Below are 19,334 nucleotides of genomic sequence, written 5' to 3'. Positions count from 1 at the left end.
CGGACCTTCTGTCGTAGGGTCCTTGTCTTCACCCGGACAAGAGCTCGGAAACAGTCTTCCGCGAGGATATATCATCGCGTGTGGCATACGTTCTTCCAGTGGTGTCGACCGAGAGGTTATGCACCGCGGGAGTTTTGTCTGTCTCGGATACTCGCCTTCCTACAAGCGGGACTAGACCATGGGCTTTGCTTTGCTTCTTTGAAGGTACAGGTTTCAGCCCTGTCTGTCTGGTTCCACCGTAGGATTGCTACAATCCCTGATGTGCGCACCTTTATGCAGGGCGTTCTGCGAATTCAGCCGCCTTTTGTTCCACCTGTTGCGCCTTGGGACTTGACTGTGGTCCTGAGGGCTCTCCAAGGACCGCCGTTTGAACCACTGGGCTCAGTGGATCTTAAATGGCTAACAGCTAAGACTGTTTTCCTTCTGGCCATAGCTTCGGCCAGACGTGTTTCTGATTTAGGGGCTCTTTCTTGTAGACCCCCTTTCTTGATTTTTCATGGGAACAAGGCAGTGTTATGCACTCGTCCTGAATTTCTTCCCAAAGTTGTTTCCCAGTTTCATGTTAACGAGGAAATAGTTGTACCGGCTTTTAACTCACCTGGCCTTTCAGTGGGTGAGGCCACTTTGGATGTTGTGCGGGCCTTGAGGACTTATGTTGACCGCACTTCTTCGTTTAGGAAGTCGGACGCCTTGTTTGTCCTCTATGGCTTCTGTAAAAAGGGTTGGCCTGCTTCAAAGCAAACTTTGGCAGCCTGGATCCGTATGGCTATTTCTGAAGCTTATCTTCATGAAGGCCTGCCGGTTCCTCCTTCTGTGAAGGCTCATTCCACTAGGTCTGTGGGGCCTTCGTGGGCAGCTCGACGTGGTGCCTCTGCAGCAGATCTGCAAGGCTGCTACGTGGTCCTCTGTCCATACCTTCGTGAGGTATTACAGGTTTGACACCTTTGCCTCTCAGGACGCTTCCTTCGGGCGGCGGATTCTCCTTTCAGCACAGGAGCGTCCCCACCCTTAAAGGATACTGCTTTGGGACATCCCCGAGGTATCCTGTGGATACCCTATGGACCCTGAAGTAGAAAATATGAGATATGGTAAGAACTTACCTTTGTTATCTCTATTTCTACGAAGTCCATAGGGTTCCACAGGACTCCCACCCTGTCGCACCTGTGCTGCAGATGGGATTTGCTCTGGTCACCGGTTTTTCCATCTCCCTCTGGTGAGAATGTGATTCTTGTGTGTATCCAGATCTTTTTTCTCTCTCTTCCTTCTCCTCCTCCAGCCTATGGCTTGGTACAAAACTGAGATGCCTTGGCTCGGGGGCGGGGTATAGGAGGGGGACCCTAGTGCATCCTGGGAGGCTGAAAGCTTAACTCTATGGTGCCCGATGACTGACGTCACACCTATACCCCCAAGGTATCCTGTGGAACCCTATGGACTTCGTAGAAATAGAGATAACAAAGGTAAGTTCTTACCATATCTCATATTTTTGGACTATAAAAGTTTTATAAGAGAAATTTAAAGAAAATATTATAAATATCTTCTTTGTATTATTCTAATCATTTTTATAGTCAAAAGTGTATGACAGGTGAGGCACTGCCTCCCCTGCCTACCTTTTCTGCACATCACTGATCAAAACTCACCAAATTTCCAGCACTATATACTGCTGCGCCTTTGTAGAATGTCCACATGAATCATCGGGTTCATATATGTATCTGTGAATCTGGCTCTGATACTAGCCAGTGCCTCCACAGCCATTTTCCTCACCGCGCCTCACTGATTCCATGTGCCCTTGAAGAAGCCTGGCTGTGGCAACAATTCCTGCCCTACAACTTGTGGCACCAAATTAATTTGCAGTTGCCGTTCACTATTGTAATGGACAAGTGGCACCAGGAGGAGTAGTCAGGGAATTCCCATAAAGAACAGTGATGTGGTTTTGCATAGTAAAGGTGCGTACACACTGGGCGATAAAGTGGACGACTGAACGATAACGATATCGTTATCGTTCAGTCGTCCACTTTATCGTCCATTTTTAAGCCCAAAAAGATGAACGATGACGACGACGCGCGTTCCCGCGGGTCGTTCGTCATCATCGTTCATCGGGCTGACATGCAGGCCAACCTGACGATCTCGTCAGGTTGCTGCATGTCAGGGAATGGGGGAGAGAGCCCGGCGCTGAACGATATCGTTAATGATATCGTTCAGCGGCTGTGCTCAATGTCATGAACGACATTGAGCACAGCCTGCCGGGGGCACACTAGACGATATCGCTCAGGGAGCATATCGTCTAGTGTGTATGCACCTTAAGACTATCCTGTGTGTTTGGTAGTTTTTATGCATGTATGTATACAGTACATTTTCCTAGCCCACAGTGATCAGACCCTCAATGGTACAAATGCACAAACTAACCAACGTCTATTCAGTGTTCACCTATACATCGGAATGGTGCACCATGGTAACAAGTGATACTCTATAATCACGCTTATGTGCTTCCATTTTATTAGAGCTGTAAACTTCAGCGACAGCGTGCCACGGACGAGGAGAGAATCATTGTGGAAATAATTGCTTTCTGGTACTTCCACTTAAAGACTTTACAGCACAGTATTTTCTAGTCATCTGTTGCCATTGTTAACCAGCCAGCCTCTTAGGTTTGTATACTACTAAATGACACCGCTGATACGGAGCCCCTGGTTCCCCAGCATGCAGCAATATCTGAAGACTTTAGGACTTGAGGCTGCATCCTGGGAAGAGAAATACTGTATCCCTTACATATAGACAACAGCCCTGGTTTTCATTATTGCTGGGGAACCCCACATCTCCATGTTGTTCTAATGCAGTGGTTCTCAAACTTAGAGTAGTAATCGGGACCCAAACAGTTCACACTTTTTAGGTCATTTGGCACGTGCACTGGTGTATTCATTGACACAATGACACATTTTAAAACATCCACAGGTGGAGCTAATTTTCACTTGTGATTCTGTGAGGAGACTTGGAAAACAAGAACTGTTTGGGGTCCTGAAGACTGAGCTTAAGAACCTATGTTCTAATGGAAACCAGCCCTAGCTGTCATGCACTTTAGCCATTTGAGGCTTTAGGAAGGAGAACTGTACTGCATTTATAACAGGTGTGTCTGAAGTGATGTTACATTATTCGAAGTGCTCCTGGGAATGCACTAGTCAACCGTATAGGTCCCATTAAAATGATGATAGACACAATGTCAGCCAGCTATTGGCTTAGATCAGTGGTTCTCAAACTCTGTCCTCAGGACCCCACACATGTCACATTTTCCAGGTCACGCAGCAGGTGCACAGGTGTATTCATTACTCACTGACGACACATAAAAGATTCACAGGTGGAGCTAATTATTTCACTTGTGATTCTGTGAAAAGACCTGGAAAACATGCACTGTTTGGGGTCCTGAGGACCGAGTTTGAGAATCTGTGGCTTAGAGGTTAACTCTGGGGCTAATGTATTCTTCTCCTAAAAAAAAAAAATCACCTGTTCTCCAAACGCCATCATTTTTGTGGCGGAATATAAAAAAAAAGTAATGAAAAGGTTGAGGTGAGGTACTTTTCAGTCCCTGTATTTCACACAACCTAGCACCTGCAGAGATGGGGACCCCTCATTTGAAAGAGGGGAGTCCCCTATTTCAAATGAGATCCAGTCAAAACGTTGACGTCACCATTTCAACAGTCATGTCGACATTAGAATGTCAACATGGTTCAAACTGTCGACGGGCAACATGTCTACATCCTCAGAATGTCAGCATGTTCAAAATGTTGACATTGGGACTGTCACCAAGTGAAATGGCGACATGCTGAGGATGCCGACTGTTAGGATTAGGAGTGTTAGGGATAGGCTGTGGAGGGGAGAAGGCTCCGGGTCAGGCACTAGGGAGAGGACTAGAGCATCACAGGTCTGCGTCGGAAGTTACTGTCACATGGCCGCCGGTTCTTGGAAGAAGACGCTGGAGCTGCTGCTGCCGGGAGAAGGTAAGTGACTACTGGGCAAACAGGGACAGTTTGTCGACAGTTCATCATGTCTGCATGATAATTGTCAACAAATCATCCCACACACTTTCAAATTTGGTAAACCCATAAAAGCTAATATGGTTGATTTATCAAGCAGTGAAAAGAGTGGAGAAGTGGACCAGTGGAGAAGATGCCCACAGCAACCAATCAGTTTCAAGGAAGCATTTATTAAGTACACTCTATAAAATGATAGGTATAAGCTAGTTGGTTCCTCTGGTCCACTTCTCTCCTTTCACTGCTTGATACATCAACCTAAATGTCTGGTGATCAGTGTGATTGCCAGACATGAATTTCTACAGTACAAAAAAATAATGTAGCACAGGGGTGGGGGAAGATCTCCCAATCCTAGCTTTCATAAATTCGGTTGCACCCACATTTGAAAGGGATCTGTGATCACTAGACAATATTAACCTGCACAACAGAAAACGCACATTTCCATATATGGGTGGCAGGGTGACTGCCCTCTGACACCCATATTTGCACCTGTACATGTGGTGGGAATCGGTATGATTTATCCGGACCCATGCCCGGCGGTTGGAATCCCGACCTAACCTTCCCCCCCCCCCAGTGCCTAACATTAACCCCCCCCTTCCCCTAGCCTAAACCTAACCTCCCGGGGGGGTGCCAAACCCTAAGTCCCCCCCGTAACCCTAAACCTAATCCTCCCCCCCGCGCGGCTATCCGCGCCCGTCGTCCCTTCGATCGGGATGCCGGGCGTTGGGCTCCCTGCATATATCTAATGACAGGCGTCGACATATCGACGCCTGTCTTTAGACCCTTGCCGGGATATGACAGTCGGGAAGCCGGCTCTCTGGATTAGGTCCGCCGGCTTCCTGACTGCATACCTATGTGGGGACATCCACATATGAGGGATGTACTGTCTGGTTATCACCTGTGCTAAGGAAAAATGTTTTCCATATACAGTATGGAGGCCACATTGCACCCTATCTCCCCCATATTGTCCTGCACATACACACGATAGTACCCTTGTTTGAAAAAAAGGGAGACCCCTCTTTAAAATGGTGTGCCTCCTCAGCAGTGATCACGACAATAACTGAAACGGAACACAAACAAATAAAATGTTTCACAGATGGGAAGAATCTAAGCCCAGATATTCCCCTCTTATGTGAAATAATAAAAGGTCCCCTTATTTAATGCTGTGGGTTTTCTAGTTTAAAAATGGTAGACCTTGTTAGGCTACACATTGACCGTATTAAAATCAGTGAGAATTGCAAAAAATTAAAAGAAAACCATATTAATATTTGAAAGTACTGATAGTTTTATTAAAACAAACATACGGGTCAATTTAATTAGCTGCGAGGAGGGTGAGTTGCCATTGCAGCAGCAGCTGAACTCGCAGCCCAATCTTACAATTTCTTTTTGTACGCAGCCCTAAGGAGCTGCAAACAAAAAGCCACAAATTCGGCGCTACATTCGCGGGGTATGCCACCTAGCGGCTAATTGAAACGATAACCTAGAATCCTGCATTTTACTCTTTTGGATAGAATTTCTTTGTGGTGTTTATTACAAAATACGTAAATACATTTTGTTTGCTTATTGTTCACTATGGTTCACTTTCTTCAAATGTCCATTTTTTTTTTTTTTTTTACTTTTTTGGTTACATTTTATTCGAATGAGACAAGTGAGAATTTGTAATAGACACAAAGAAGGAGAAAAGTAGCAGAATAAATGGTTAAAACAAGGAGGTGAGAGAGAGCAATAAGACAATAAAAACAATAAGAAATGCTGAAACACTATGAATTATTCTGTCTTGGACAGATTGTGTTTATACTCTTTTGAGAATGTTTGGCGGGAGACAGGCAGTGGGGTTCCGGAAGAGGACACAGGAATGGTGCCGTGTGCACGATGTCTTGAAGATACTACTGGTGGCTAACTGTCCCTACGCTCACCTTTGGTCTTCTGGCAGCGGGTACCTTCCTTCTTCCTCCAAGCAGTCCGTACCTTCCTTCCCGCAAGTGTGGTGTTTGTTGCCAGAAGTTGCGGGACGCGTCACTTCCGGTGCGCGGGTAAGCCAAATCTCCCAGTACCCAACGCGTTTCGTGTCATCAACACTTTGTCAGGGATACTGCTTAGGTTAGATGATCCCTTTTTATGCAGATCTTCAATTAACTTTATTGATAAAACCGGAAGTCCTTAGGCGGATCTTCTTTAAAAAGCGGCAAGCACATGTTATGTGCTTTTAGTGTTCAGCAGTGGAAAAAATAATAGATAAGAAAAGTTGTGTGTAGCTAGCCCTCTTTTGATATTCTAAATATGGTCAGATATGCGTATCTTCATTCTCCTTTTTGTCTGGCCTACATATTGGGAGCCACAAGGGCATTCTAGCATATAGATGACTCCTTCGGAGTCACATGACAGGTGTTGTTTAATTGTATACTCTTTGTTAGTTTGATTTAGATTTACATTTAGAAACCGATTTTGTAGTCTTTTTATTGGTTACTCTGCATGCTGTATAGTTAAGGCAAGAGTGAAACCCTGATGGATTTTTACTTGTGTTTCTTCCATACTTTCTGCTGGGATGAAACTACGTTTTAACTCCTGTTTCAGCATTTTTGCCCGTCTGTATATTATTTTGGGAGTTGGTGAAATTATTTTTTTGAGATCTTCATCCAGTAACAAGATGTGCCAGTTCCTTCTGATAATCTCTTCAATTTGACTATGGTTCGAACTAAATTGTGTAATGAAAGTTGTTGATCACACGAAACGCATCGGATACTGGGAGATTCGGCTTACCCGCGTCCAGCAACTTCCGGCAACAAACACACTTATGGGAAGGAAGGTACGGACTGCTTGGAGGAAGAAGGAAGGTACCCGCTGCCAGGAGACCAAAGGTGAGCGTAAGGACAGTTAGACACCAGTAGTGTCTTCAAGACATCGTGCACACGGCACCATTCCTGTGTCCTCGTCCGGAACCCTGCTGCCTGTCTCCCGCCAAACATTCTCAAAAGAGTATAAACACAATCTGTCCAAGACAGAATAATTCATAGTGTTTCAGCATTTCTTACTGTTTTTATTGTCTTATTGCTCTATCTCACCTCCTTGTTTTAACCATTTATTCTGCTGTTTTTCTCCTCCTTTGTGTCTATCACAAATTCTCACTTGTCTCATTCCATACCCCACTAGTTTTGATATACATATACAAGCGCTCCTTCTCTATTTATATGATACAAAATTTACCGGAGCTCCGAATAAACTTAGCGCGGCACACATATATCTGTTCTACATTTTATTTGACATATTAGTGAACGCAAAAGGACTAGTGGTATTACTTGAAAATAGAAAGTTTTGTGAAAATTGACGTTTGTATGTCACAAGCACAAATGTAGAAAAATGGCCTCGGCGTATGGGTGCCAAAACGCTCAGGAGCAAAGGGATTAATAGTGAGAGGTTTTTTTAATGTAAAGTGTAAAAGCCATCAAATTGTTTGTCAAATATAATTTTCAAACTAATATTTAAAATATACTGTATTGGTGACATTTTGAATACTATGACATTTTGCCAAGCCATTTAGAATATTGACCTGTAAGGTTGAAAAATGTAGAGTCTGCGGCATCGATGAGTCTGGTGCTGTCAGTGAGCAGATATATTATTTCTTTGTTGTTGTTTGTTTTTTTGTTTTTAATCCTCTGACTTCAAACCGTTGCTTTGTATATTACAGATCCAGATTGTTGTGTATTGGGTAATTTCTTGTTTCTGGGTGAAAGATTTGTCAGCAAGCTAGCTGTTTAAAATGTGTTTTTTCCTGAATATGCTTTGTAAATCAAATAGAACCTTTGGGAAGATGTTTTGGGAATTGCATGTATATATTTCCTCAAATAAATAACATTCCTGTCTTGTAGTGAGTGTATTTTATAGTAATAATTGTCAATCAATTACTGTCATTTCTATTTAAACCTCCAAAACTAATTGTGTTATAATAATTGTTCTGCTATGTAGGTCAGCAACAAGGAGCAGATGGAGTCAAGGTCCAGCAAGCTACTATAACACCTGTGACTGTTGCAGTAGGAAGCCTTGCTAATGCAACCATCGGTGCTGTCAGTCCTGACCAAATAACACAAGTGCAGCTTCAGCAGTCCCAGCCGTCATCAGATCAAGAGGTGCAGACTGGAAAGAGATTACGAAGAGTTGCATGTTCTTGCCCCAATTGCAGGGAAGGGGAAGGAAGGTAGGTTACTGTGGTTTTCTTCTTGATGCATTTGCAATAAAATAAAATATAAAAATATATATATATATTTGCGTATACAGTTATATGCAATATTTTGGTAGCTTTCTCAAATTTCATGTTCAAGCATTCTCTTAATTAGTGGTTCCCAAACTCTGTCCTCAAGGCACATTAACAGTTCCTGTTTTCTGGATATCCATGCTTGAGCGCAGGTGGCTTAATTAGTATTTCAGTCAATTTGATTTAGCCATCTGTGCTGAAATATTGATATATTTAAAACCTGGACTGTTAGAGTGCCTTGAAGACCAGCATGCTTATGTAATAGGTTGCGAGCTGCAGCCGCTGCAGGAACTGTTGCGAGTCTTCCCATATTTTTAAAGCGGCAATTATTTTGAAGACAAAACCAGCTTGATTTTGCCTGTAAAATGATTGCCGCTTTAAAAATACGGGAAGATTCGCAGGAGTTCATGCAGCGGCTGCACCTCATATTACATAAGCCCCCAGGTTTGGGAACCACCTCCTTAAGCAAAGAGAAGGTAATACAGCCTCTCCAGGATACAAAATGTAAACAATTACATTTCTGCACTTAATTGCTTTCTTCCATTGCATCAGATTTTAAAGGGTTAATCCTCATACTTGCTGAACCGGAAATAAGTTTGCACTGGAAGCATATAAGGCTATCTCCATCTTTCGTGTCTCTAGCTGGAGACAGGCAGCTCCTAGTTAGGATTTGTCTGAATGTTTGTTTTGGAATATTTTTTAAATTGTTTCGTTGGGGTTACCTGAAGGCGAGATACTCTTTCCAGATCAAGGGATGGTTGGTCCTGATACAAGACAAGGCCAAGGCCTGTTAATATTCCACTGAGGGTCCAGGTAGAAAGCTGACGTTCTTGGGAGAAATCTTGTATACCTTTTGCAATGCCAGATGGCTGCAACAATAACACGTCACACGGAGGGGGAATGGCGTTCTCTCAAAATCGCCATATTCAAAAACCGGCTGCATCCAAAAACCCTTAGCGTTTCTAATAACGAAGCCCTAAAGCGGATTTCTTCCATATCCAAGTTAAAATAGGCTTAGCCTCTTTTATTATTTTTTGTTTTTGATCTTTCTGTATCTGGTCTTCAAAAATTAACTAAGTGCTAAAGTTAAAAATAGATTCTATTCTGTCTGCAATACAACACTGCCTGTGGATTATTGACAAGCTGTTTGTGTCAATAAGCACGGCAGCTCCAACCTCCAATCTGCAATCTTTTACAATTGCTGAGAGAAACAATGGAAAACACATTTGTTACAGAGGTCAGGTTGGAGAAAAAAAAAAAGCCTCCAGTCATTGAAACGTCATAGATCCAAATCCTGGAGTCCCTGGGGAAGTAACTTCTTCCATGAGTTCTCCAACTCGTGGTACGAGGGTTGTTCAAAAAGTAATGCCTAAATGCTCACAACTCAAATTTTATTATAGATACAGATTTGAAAATTTGCAGTAAAATACTTTGAAGTCTTAGTAACAGAATGACTCTTTATTATTATTATTATTATTATCGTTTATATGGCGCCACAAGTTTTCCGCAGCGCCTTACAAAGTACATAAACAAATAGATTGATTTACAGTGACTTACAGTACAGTACAATACAATACATTACAGGACATGGATAATATACATTGCTACATTCACGACCATAACACCCAGATAAGCAACAATGCAAAGCAATCAAGTGTTAGGTGCCCTGGTAGAGAGTAAGAAGTAGATGAAGGTATAGTAAGGAGATGCACAAGAGGGTAGAGGGCCCTGCTCCTAGGAGCTTACATTCTAAGGGGGATGGACAGACAAACAGCGGTGAAACAGATGGGGTAGGCAGGGAGGAAGGAGTATGTAGCAGCAAGTTAAGATGAGAGCTGGAAGGCTTTGATGAAATAGTGGGTCTTGAGAGCCCGTTTGAAGGATTGTAGAGAGGTGGAGAGTCTGATGGGAAGCGGGAGAGAGTTCCAAAGGTGGGGAGCAACGCGGGCAAAATCTTGGAGGCGGGAGTGGGAGGAAGTAATCAGCTGGCATGAAAGGCGGCGTGAAGGAGAGTGAAGGGAGATGAGATCAGAGATGTAAGTGGGAGAGGAATGGCTGAGGGCTTTGTAAGTGAGCGTGAGAACCTTAAATTGGGTTCTAAAGGGGAAGGGGAGCCAGTGGAGGGCTTGTAGGAGAGGGGAGGCAGATGCAGAGCGTTTTGAGAGGAAGATGAGCCGAGCAGCAGCATTAAGGATAGACTGGAGAGGAGAGAGATGGGCTTTGGGGAGGCCAGATAGGAGAAGGTTACAGTAGTCCAATCTGGAGATGACCAATGAGTGTATGAGGGTTTCAGTGGGATCCTGGGTGAGAAAGGGTCTAATCTTGGAAATATTTTTAAGATGAAAGCGACAGGACTGTGAGAGATTCTGGATATGTAGTTTGAAGGAGAGGGTGGAGTGCAGGATAACTCCAAGACAGCGCACTTTGGGGCTAGAGGAGATAGTTGTGCCATCAATTGATAAAGAAATGGTGGGAAGTGTGGTTATGTAGGGGGGAGGGAAGATGATTAGCTCAGTCTTAGACATATTAAGTTTAAGAAATCGCTGGGACATCCAGGAAGAAATGCCAAAGAGACAGTTGGAGACACGAGTGAGGAGAGAGGGAGAGAGGTCAGGGGAGGAAAGGTAGATTTGAGTATCATCAGCATAGAGATGATATTGGAGGTCAAAGGAGCTGATGAGTTCACCTAGTGAGGATGTATAGAGTGAGAAAAGGAGAGGTCCAAGAACAGAACCTTGGGGAACACCCACTGTAAGAGGCTGTGGGGGAGAAGAGGAGTCATGAGAGGAGACAGAGAAGGATCGGTCAGAGAGGTAGGAGGATAGCCAGGAGAGGGCAGTGTCACGCAGACCAAGGGAGTGAAGGATTTGCAGAAGGAGAGGGTGGTCCACAGTGTCAATAGCAGCAGAAAGGTCAAGGAGAATGAGCAGAGAGTAGTGGCCCTTGGATTTAGCAGCAAGGAGGTCATTGCTGACTTTTGTGAGGGCAGTTTCAGTGGAGTGGAGAGAACGGAAGCCAGACTGAAAAGGGTCAAGGAGGGAATGAGAGGAAAGAAAGGTGGTAAGGCGCTTGAAAACAGCACGCTCAAGGAGCTTGGAAGCAAAAGGGAGGAGAGAGATGGGACGGTAGTTGGAGAGAGTGTTGGAATCAAGGGTTGGTTATTTTAGTATGGTGGAGACAAGGGCATGTTTAAATGCAGACGGGACAGTGCCTGATGATAGGGAGAGATTAAGGAGGTGGGCAAGATGGGAGTAAGCAGAAGGAGAGAGGTAGCGGAGGAGACGTGAAGGGATAGGGTCAAGGGGGGAGGTGGAAGGGGGGGAGGACTGGATGAGAGACATGACTTCCTCTCCATATACAGGGGAGAAGAAAGTTAGAGTCGGTAGAATTGAAGGAGAGGGGTGATCTGGGAAGAGAGGAGGTGGATAGCAGGGGGACTGGTGGGATATGATGTCCTGACGTATGGAGTAAATTTTAGATGTAAAGTAGGTAGCAAAATCAAGGGCAGAGAGCAAGGAGGGGAGGCGAGGAGGGGTTGGGCGGAGGAGGGAGTTGAAGGTGGTGAAGAGACGTTGGGGATTTGAGGACTGAGAGGAGATGAGGTTCTTGAAATATGACTGTTTAGAAAGGGAAAGGGCAGCACTGTAAGATGAGAGCATAAATTTGAAATGGAGAAAATCAGCCTTCGAGCGTGATCTTCTCCACTGTCGCTCGGCAGTTCGTGAACACTTTTGCAGGTATCTGGTGCATTTGGAATGCCAGGGTTGAGGTGTAAATCTGCGGGGGTGAATAGTGATCGCCGGAGTCCAGGGCAGAAGTAAGGGAGGTATTGTATAGAGAAATGGCTTGTTCAGGGCAAGAGAGAGAGAGGATAGGGGAGAGAAGGGAGTCAAGCTGGGAAGAAAAAGAAACGGTGTCAATAGCATCAATGTTACGCTTAGTGATAGTGGCCATAGGAGGTAGAGGAAGGGAAGGAGAGAGGGATAGGTTAAAAGAGAGAAGGTGATGGTCTGAGAGGGGGAATGGGGAATTGGAGTAATCAGAAATATCACAACGGTGAGTGAAGACCAGGTCAAGCGAATGCCCACTCACATGGGAGGGTGAGGAGGTCCATTGGGAGAGACCAAATGAAGACATGAGGGTGAGGAGTTTGGAGGCAGAGGCTTCTGTGGGGATATCAATAGGAATATTGAAGTCACCTAGGATTATAGAGGGAAGGTCAGAGGAGAGAAAGTGAGGAAGCCAGGAAGCAAAGTTGTCAATGAATTTGGAAGGAGGGCCAGGGGGACGGTAAATAACAGCTACTCTAAGGTGAACTGGTTTTAAGAGGCGTATAGCATGAACCTCAAATGTAGAGAAAGTAAGAGATGGTTCAGAGGGTAGGAGTAACCGGGGGATAGAAGGACCCCTACCCCACCACCATGGCGACCCCCAGGCCGAGGGGTATGAGAGAAGATGAGGCCCCCAGAGGAGAGAGCAGCAGGGGAAGTGGTGTCAGAGGGTGAAATCAAGGTTTCAGTAATGGCTAGGAGATGCAAGTTTTTAGAGATGAAAAGGTCATGGGTGGGTACGAGTTTGTTACATACTGATCTGGCATTCCAGAGGGCACAGGATAGAGGGACAGTGTTTGTGGGAGAAATGTGAATTATATTATTTGGGTTACTGTAGCGAGAAGGTGAGTTTAATATGGGTGGCCGAGATGAATGTAGTGGAGAGATTATGTGGAGACCAGTGCTGGGAAAGGAACCTGTAGGTGGTTGGCAGGGAGGGAGTTTAATAAGATGGGGGTGGTATGGGGTGACATGGAGAGGAGGTTTGGAGGAAGGATTATCAGTGGGGTAGTAGGACAAAGGAGGGGTAGAAGAGAATGAAAGTGTAGTAGTGGGAGAGGAGAGGGAAGACGGCAGACAGAGGAGGGGAGATAAAGGAAGGAGGAGGTGGAGGAGACAAGGAAGAAATGATATAGGAGGGAAAAGGGGGTAGAGCAGAGTATTAGGTAGACAGTGAGTGGAGTGGAAGGTACACATGATAATGGTGTGGAAGAGTTGGGTAGGGGGAGGAAAACTAGATGTAGGAATAAAGTATCAGTGCAGAGAAGCAAGTAATAGTACAATGGAGGAAAATGTGCCTGCAAAATTTCCAAACTATTATTGAGCAGAGGAAAAGAGGAGAAATGAAATATTAAAGTAAACTGAATTAGAAGACAGATGACAGGCTAGGAAAAGGAGAGGTGGGAAGATATTATTTCTAATACATATACTAAAATTGGCACAGAATACAGTAAGCAATGAGTTGTTTGTGAAACGAGCGAGTCAGTACAAATAATAGCAGGTGTAAGTTCTTATAGTGAGCAAACAGAGGCCAGTGAGGATTGTCCAGGTGATGCAGACAGCAGTTGCTTGTAGTGTAGATATTGTGAACTTACATTTCTTGATTATACTTTGTCCATATGTTCTTGTTAAAGAATAGTTTCAGGTTAGAGTGGTCTCCTTCAGTTTAACTTCGGTTTAATGCCGGTATAATGCCGAATTCGGTAAGAAATTTATTTTTACAAATTATGCACTTAGAATAATTATGCCCTACTCAGCCCAGGGGCCTTCAGCCTTGCTATGAACTTAAATAGTCAGTGCTTGCATGTGTATGCAATGAATCCAGTCATTCCCCAATACCCTCCCACTAATATGGCTAGCAATAAATGTCCTAACATAAACAAACAGTGAATGCCACAAAGCTAAGAAGAACAGGACTAGTAATCTATTCACTTTTCAAATAATTAAAAATTAGACGATCTGCAGCAATGAGGTTACCTAGTTTGCAGTCCACTTTTCAAATAATTAAAAATTAGACGATCTGCAGCAATGAGGTTACCTGCCAATTAAGAAGAAATCTGTGTCAGTTCTCAGTCAATATCAGCTGAAGATGTCATCTAATAATGCCGGTATAATGCCGACTCTACTCAAAAAATTCACCATCTGCCCTCAAACATTTTCTCTACCTCTCAACCCAAGCTGTGAATCCACTTTGGAAAAATTACAGTGGTTGGTGTTTGACCCAGGAACGTATGGCGTTTTTAACAACCTCTATGTCTTTAAAATGTTGACCCCGCTCCCGCCATCTCTTTCTGCCTTGAACTCACAAATTTGGCATATTGCAGCAATGGAGAATATTACTTACTATCTCCATGATAGGGGCCATCTATTGCCCAAGTGTGGGCTCCTTGGCTCTCCTGTGAGGCCACCCCCCACTCTTGACCCTTTTATTTCCTCCACTGAACCCATGTGCGGCGGGAGGGTCTTACTCCCCACCCCACTCTTTCGTGTTTATATGCTTTACTACCTTGGATAGGAACTCCTCCTTGTTTTTGTTTTAATATCCTTTAAATATCTTTCAGATGTTTTAATTTCTATAATAGTCCTGTTTCCCTTCCTTACACCTCCACCCCCCCATGCCCTATTTTATTTTAATTTTGTTTACATATATAGATCTATATTGTATTTTCTTTATATATTTGAAAATGTGTCTCATTGTTGGGGCTATTTGCACTCATGCCTGTTTCTGTGCTCAGTCTGTTTATTTTTATGAGCGCTTTAAATAAAGAATTAAAAAAAAAAAAAATGTTGACCCCGGAGACAGTATTTGAGAGGGCCAAACAGATGAAAGTCAGAAAGGGCCAAATCAGGACTGTATGGTGGATGTGGCATTATTGCCCACCCCATTTTGGCAATGGCCGCAGATGTTGCCATCGAAGTGTGAGGTCTGGCATTGTCGTGGTGGAAGATGACATTTGACAGTGGAATTGTTGACTTTTTTTTGCGGATGGCTTCTTTCAGCTTCTTAAGTGTTAAAATGTATTGATCACTGTTGATTGATTGGTTTGGTTCCAAGTAATCGATGAGAATAACACCTCGGCAATCCCAGAAAAATGTGGCCATGACTTGTTTATGGATCGCTGTGATTTAAACTTTTTTGGCCTAGGTGAACTTGGGTGTTTCCATCGCTTTGATTCAACCTTTGTTCCTGGGTCATAAAGGAATACCCAGGTCTCATCTCCTGTAATGACATTTTCCAAAAACGTCTCAGGGTTGGCTTCAAAGTTTGTTAAAAGGTCATTGCACACTTCCACCCTCTGGGCCTTATGATCCCTGGTTAATTGCTTTGGAACCCATTTAGCACACACTTTACGATATCCCAAATCATTGATTAGTGTTTCTACAGTGTCATGGCTACATTCAAGTTCATCACTGATATCTCTGATGGTCACACGACGGTCTTTCTGAATCATGTCTTCGACTTTGTGTCGGTTCTCTGCTGTCACTGCAGTTGATGGACTGCCACCATGAGGTTTGCCGCACACGGACGATTCTCCCGTATTGAAAATGTTTAATCCACCTTCTGACATTGCTATAGTCAATTGTACGCTCACCATATACTTTTTTCAGTCTTCTGTGGATTTCTGTAGCACTGCAGCCTTCTTTTTCCAGAAATTGAATGACTGCTCTTTGTTTCATTTTGGATTCCATGGTATTTCTTGGACTACCTAAACAAAACTACATATATAGTTAGCAGACATATTAAACTACAAACTGACAAAGTTTCAAATAAATGTTGTATATTATTTCAGAGTTATGAGCATTTAGGCATTACTTTTTGAACAACCCTCATATAATGGATGACTGGCCTCATCTGAATTTGTATGTAGTGACTGGGATGCTTAAATCCCCTTCGGGCTACCCTCTTCTCCAGTAGATTTGAAGATATATATTTTTGTGCCTTCTCAACATTCACTGGATTAATATCTCTACTGGACTAACTGAGCCCTTAAGTCTACCCTACTTGTATCTAACTGACAATTCAGCATTTTTTTATTTTTTTTTACTTCTTATATGTTTCCAGATTTGTGGAAATTGCCACCATCTCAAACACTGCTTTGCTGGTGCTGTCAGATGGGTTCCAAAGGCAAGGTGACCTAATCTCAGAAAGGCCTGGTTCGGTATCGGCACTGAAGCTATGTCATGGCCAGAGATGGCACAGGCCACAACTTATGAGCTATATAGAGCAGCAAAATGGAGTTTCCTTCATGCATTTGCTAAACATTATGGACTTGTCGTGGCAGCTTCAGCAGAAGCCAAATTTGGCATGTTCTTAAGCTGTAGTTGCCGCTACCTGGATGTGAATATAACGGCTTGGTTCCAAACCCTTTAGTATAGGCTGCTATGGTGGGATGAAATAGAAATTAAACATGCCTGTCAATTGTATTACCTTCAGACCCTCCATGGCACTTATGCATGGTGTGTTCTTTTCTGGTTATGTTTAAGCATTGCTGCCATGTGAACCACTGTTATGTAGAATTTTCCTTGCATACCTGACTACCTGAGATCTGCCATATCTCAACTTGACTTTACCTGTGTATAGACCTTGTTGCTCAGTCCATTTTGCTACAGGACATGTTAGAAAACATACAAAATATATATCAATATAGATCTAAATGAAAGCAAAATTGTAGTACAAAAAAGACACTACACCAACTATGGAAAATAAACAAAATGTATTTCACATTAAGAACCAATACCATAAGGTTTATCTTGCAAAAATAAACTGTACCTAGATATTAAAATAAATTGGCAACAGCAATAGGGAAAGGAGAGTCATATCTACTGGTTTGATCCAAGGTGGTACAGTACTTTCATACATCACCCTGAAGGACCGCGGTCAGTTAGAAACAAAATAAAAGTCCATCCCGTTATCGGTGTTATGCAGTAGCACGATATCCAAGAACCTATGGCAATGACAAATGAGTATGGTTGCCTTGGTCAAGGTTTACTGGTTTGCAAAATATATTATTTACTGATGCATTGGTCATGGGAGCAGCAGTAAAGTAAATGGACCCATGTTAAATGTATATACCATGATCCACAATGCTGCTCTCACCTTTACCCACTACTACAGTCTAATAGATTGGTGGATAAATTGGTTGTGGCCCATTGTCAGACAACTGCAGTCCAGACCATTAATGACTTCTACTTAGTAACATCACAATAAATCTATCATAATGCAGAGTCATTTTGTCATAGATGAGGGGATAATTCAATGCAGAGATGTGGCTGCTAGTTTCTGGAGTTACGACCGTTATACTGGCAACCAGCCACCACCAACATCAGGGATTTCTCCAGGCACACCATAGAAATGCACAGGAAAATCTGCAATCTTGGGCTACCATTGTAACTGCAAGCACATCTCCTTGTGTTTCGCTGACAGAAGAGGAATATACTAGAGGGCTGGAACTTTGTCTGCTCTGGTGTTACCCTAATGCAGTGGTTCCCAAACTGTATGCCGTGGCACCCTGGGGTGCCTCGGGTTGGTGGTCCAGTACCAAATAAAATGATTTTTAGTCAGCGTGATGGGCAAAACCAGTGTTAATGGCTGTCAATCAAACAATATGGGGACAAAAATAAGCGTAGCTCTGTCAACCACCACATAACTGAAGCTAAGGGTTCTCCTGTCCTTATTCTTATCATTCCAAGAAACAATGCTAATCAGCCAATGCTCTTGCCAATATGAGTGTTAGCTGTTTTCCTACTCCTGACCACCAGACGCTGGTACTTGCTTTTGAATAATGGCCTTAGCCAAACAGGTTCATCACTGGTTTCATTTTTTTGGTGCTTTATATAGCCACATTTTGTTAAGTACATTGCTCAAGTTGTGGGACTTATCCTGCTTATCCTATTGGTACTTTCATAGCTGAATTGTTCTACTTAACTCCTGCCAGAAATGACCATTTATTCTAGTGTGGCTTTTTTTTTTATTTAACCCTTTTGTGACTTTCTCCTGTATTTCAACATTCCAGCACTCCTAGACATGTCATAACGGTTCCATACAAACATCTACTAATCTCTGGGAAGCAGTCCATGACTACAATTCAAACCTGACAGTACATTCATGTGTTAAATAGACAATTCATCTTAGTAGATCAATTTGGTATTTCTTCTTCGGGGTCTATAGGGATCCACAGGGATGCATACCATGGGGTTATTATGGTTGGAAGACCAGGCACCAAACAGTTAAAGCTTCTGCTCCCAGAATTCTCCGGGTCCTCCCCCATATATACCCCACTCCTAGCCATAGGACTTCAGTTGTTCGTTTGATGCGGCAGGATCAAGACGCACCTTTGTAACAGGAGGACTGCTTAGAGCAGTCCTAAGCTTTTATTTTATGTTTTTCTGAGTTGGCAGTACCAAATATCTGAATTAAGACGCACGTACTGCGGCTCCATCTTCTTCCGCCGGGCTGCAACATCAATAATTGTGCTGGTGATTTCGACGGGTCGCGGCTGAGCTTAGCTAGCAGCAATGCCGCAACCTGGACTACACCGGATGTTCGGAAATGTCAGATAAGGCAGCGAGAGGAATGGCGCGTGGCAGTCCTTGCTTTTGGTGTCAGAGACGCACCAGAAGCCGCTGCTGTCAGGGCCCAGGATTGTCTGCGTCCTCACTACACCAGCCACAAGGCCAGCATACCCGGTTGGTTAACGCAGCGTAGGGGAGGTAGGTGCTCCACCAGCAGCTCCGGCCCAAACGCAGTCCCTACAAAGGGTTTTGCGAGTCTGGGTTGCTCCGCCTACCCTCCACGAGTATATGAGACGCTCACAGTCCATGCTCAGTGCGCCCTGTAGCTGTTGGTCTCAGGAGGATCTGGGTCAGTCTCCCTGTATACCCCTCCCGTGCTTAAGGTGGAATGGGATTGAAATACTGGTGGCTGAACAGGTAGGAGATCCCGACGGGCGGTGGTAAGTACCCTAACCCTCCTTTAGGGGTGCCTAACCCTAACCTCCCCCCAGGGGTGCGTAAACCTAACCCCCCTCCCCCCCCCGCACCATAAACCTAACCCGGGGGGGGTGCCTAACCCTAACCTCTCCCTAGTGGCGCCTAACCTTTCCTGGGGGGGGTGCCTAACCCTAAGTCCCCCCGGTAGGTCCCTAACCTCTCTCATCCTCGGGCTAATTGTTATACTTACTTACCCATCAGACGACGATCAGGATCGCGAGGGTTGGTCTTCCAGTGTTGGGATTA

The 19,334-nt window shown here is 44.0% G+C and overlaps 1 protein-coding gene across 2 annotated transcripts in view; it reads left to right on the top strand.

Moving 5' to 3' along the window:
* SP4 (Sp4 transcription factor) overlaps positions 1 to 19,334 on the top strand; it is a 51,894-nt gene that overhangs the window by 16,934 nt on the left and 15,626 nt on the right. For both annotated transcript variants that reach the window (XM_088457341.1, XM_088457340.1), the window contains exon 4: positions 7,983 to 8,211. In XM_088457341.1, coding sequence (XP_088313467.1) covers positions 7,983 to 8,211 — 229 coding nt within the window. The remainder of the gene's footprint in view (positions 1 to 7,982; positions 8,212 to 19,334) is intronic.

The sequence above is a fragment of the Taudactylus pleione genome, unplaced genomic scaffold (genome assembly GCF_031769625.1).
Source record: "Taudactylus pleione unplaced genomic scaffold, aTauple2 ptg000758l, whole genome shotgun sequence".
NCBI classification, from domain to species: Eukaryota; Metazoa; Chordata; class Amphibia; order Anura; family Myobatrachidae; genus Taudactylus; species Taudactylus pleione.
This window is presented reverse-complemented; position numbering and strand designations above follow the sequence as displayed.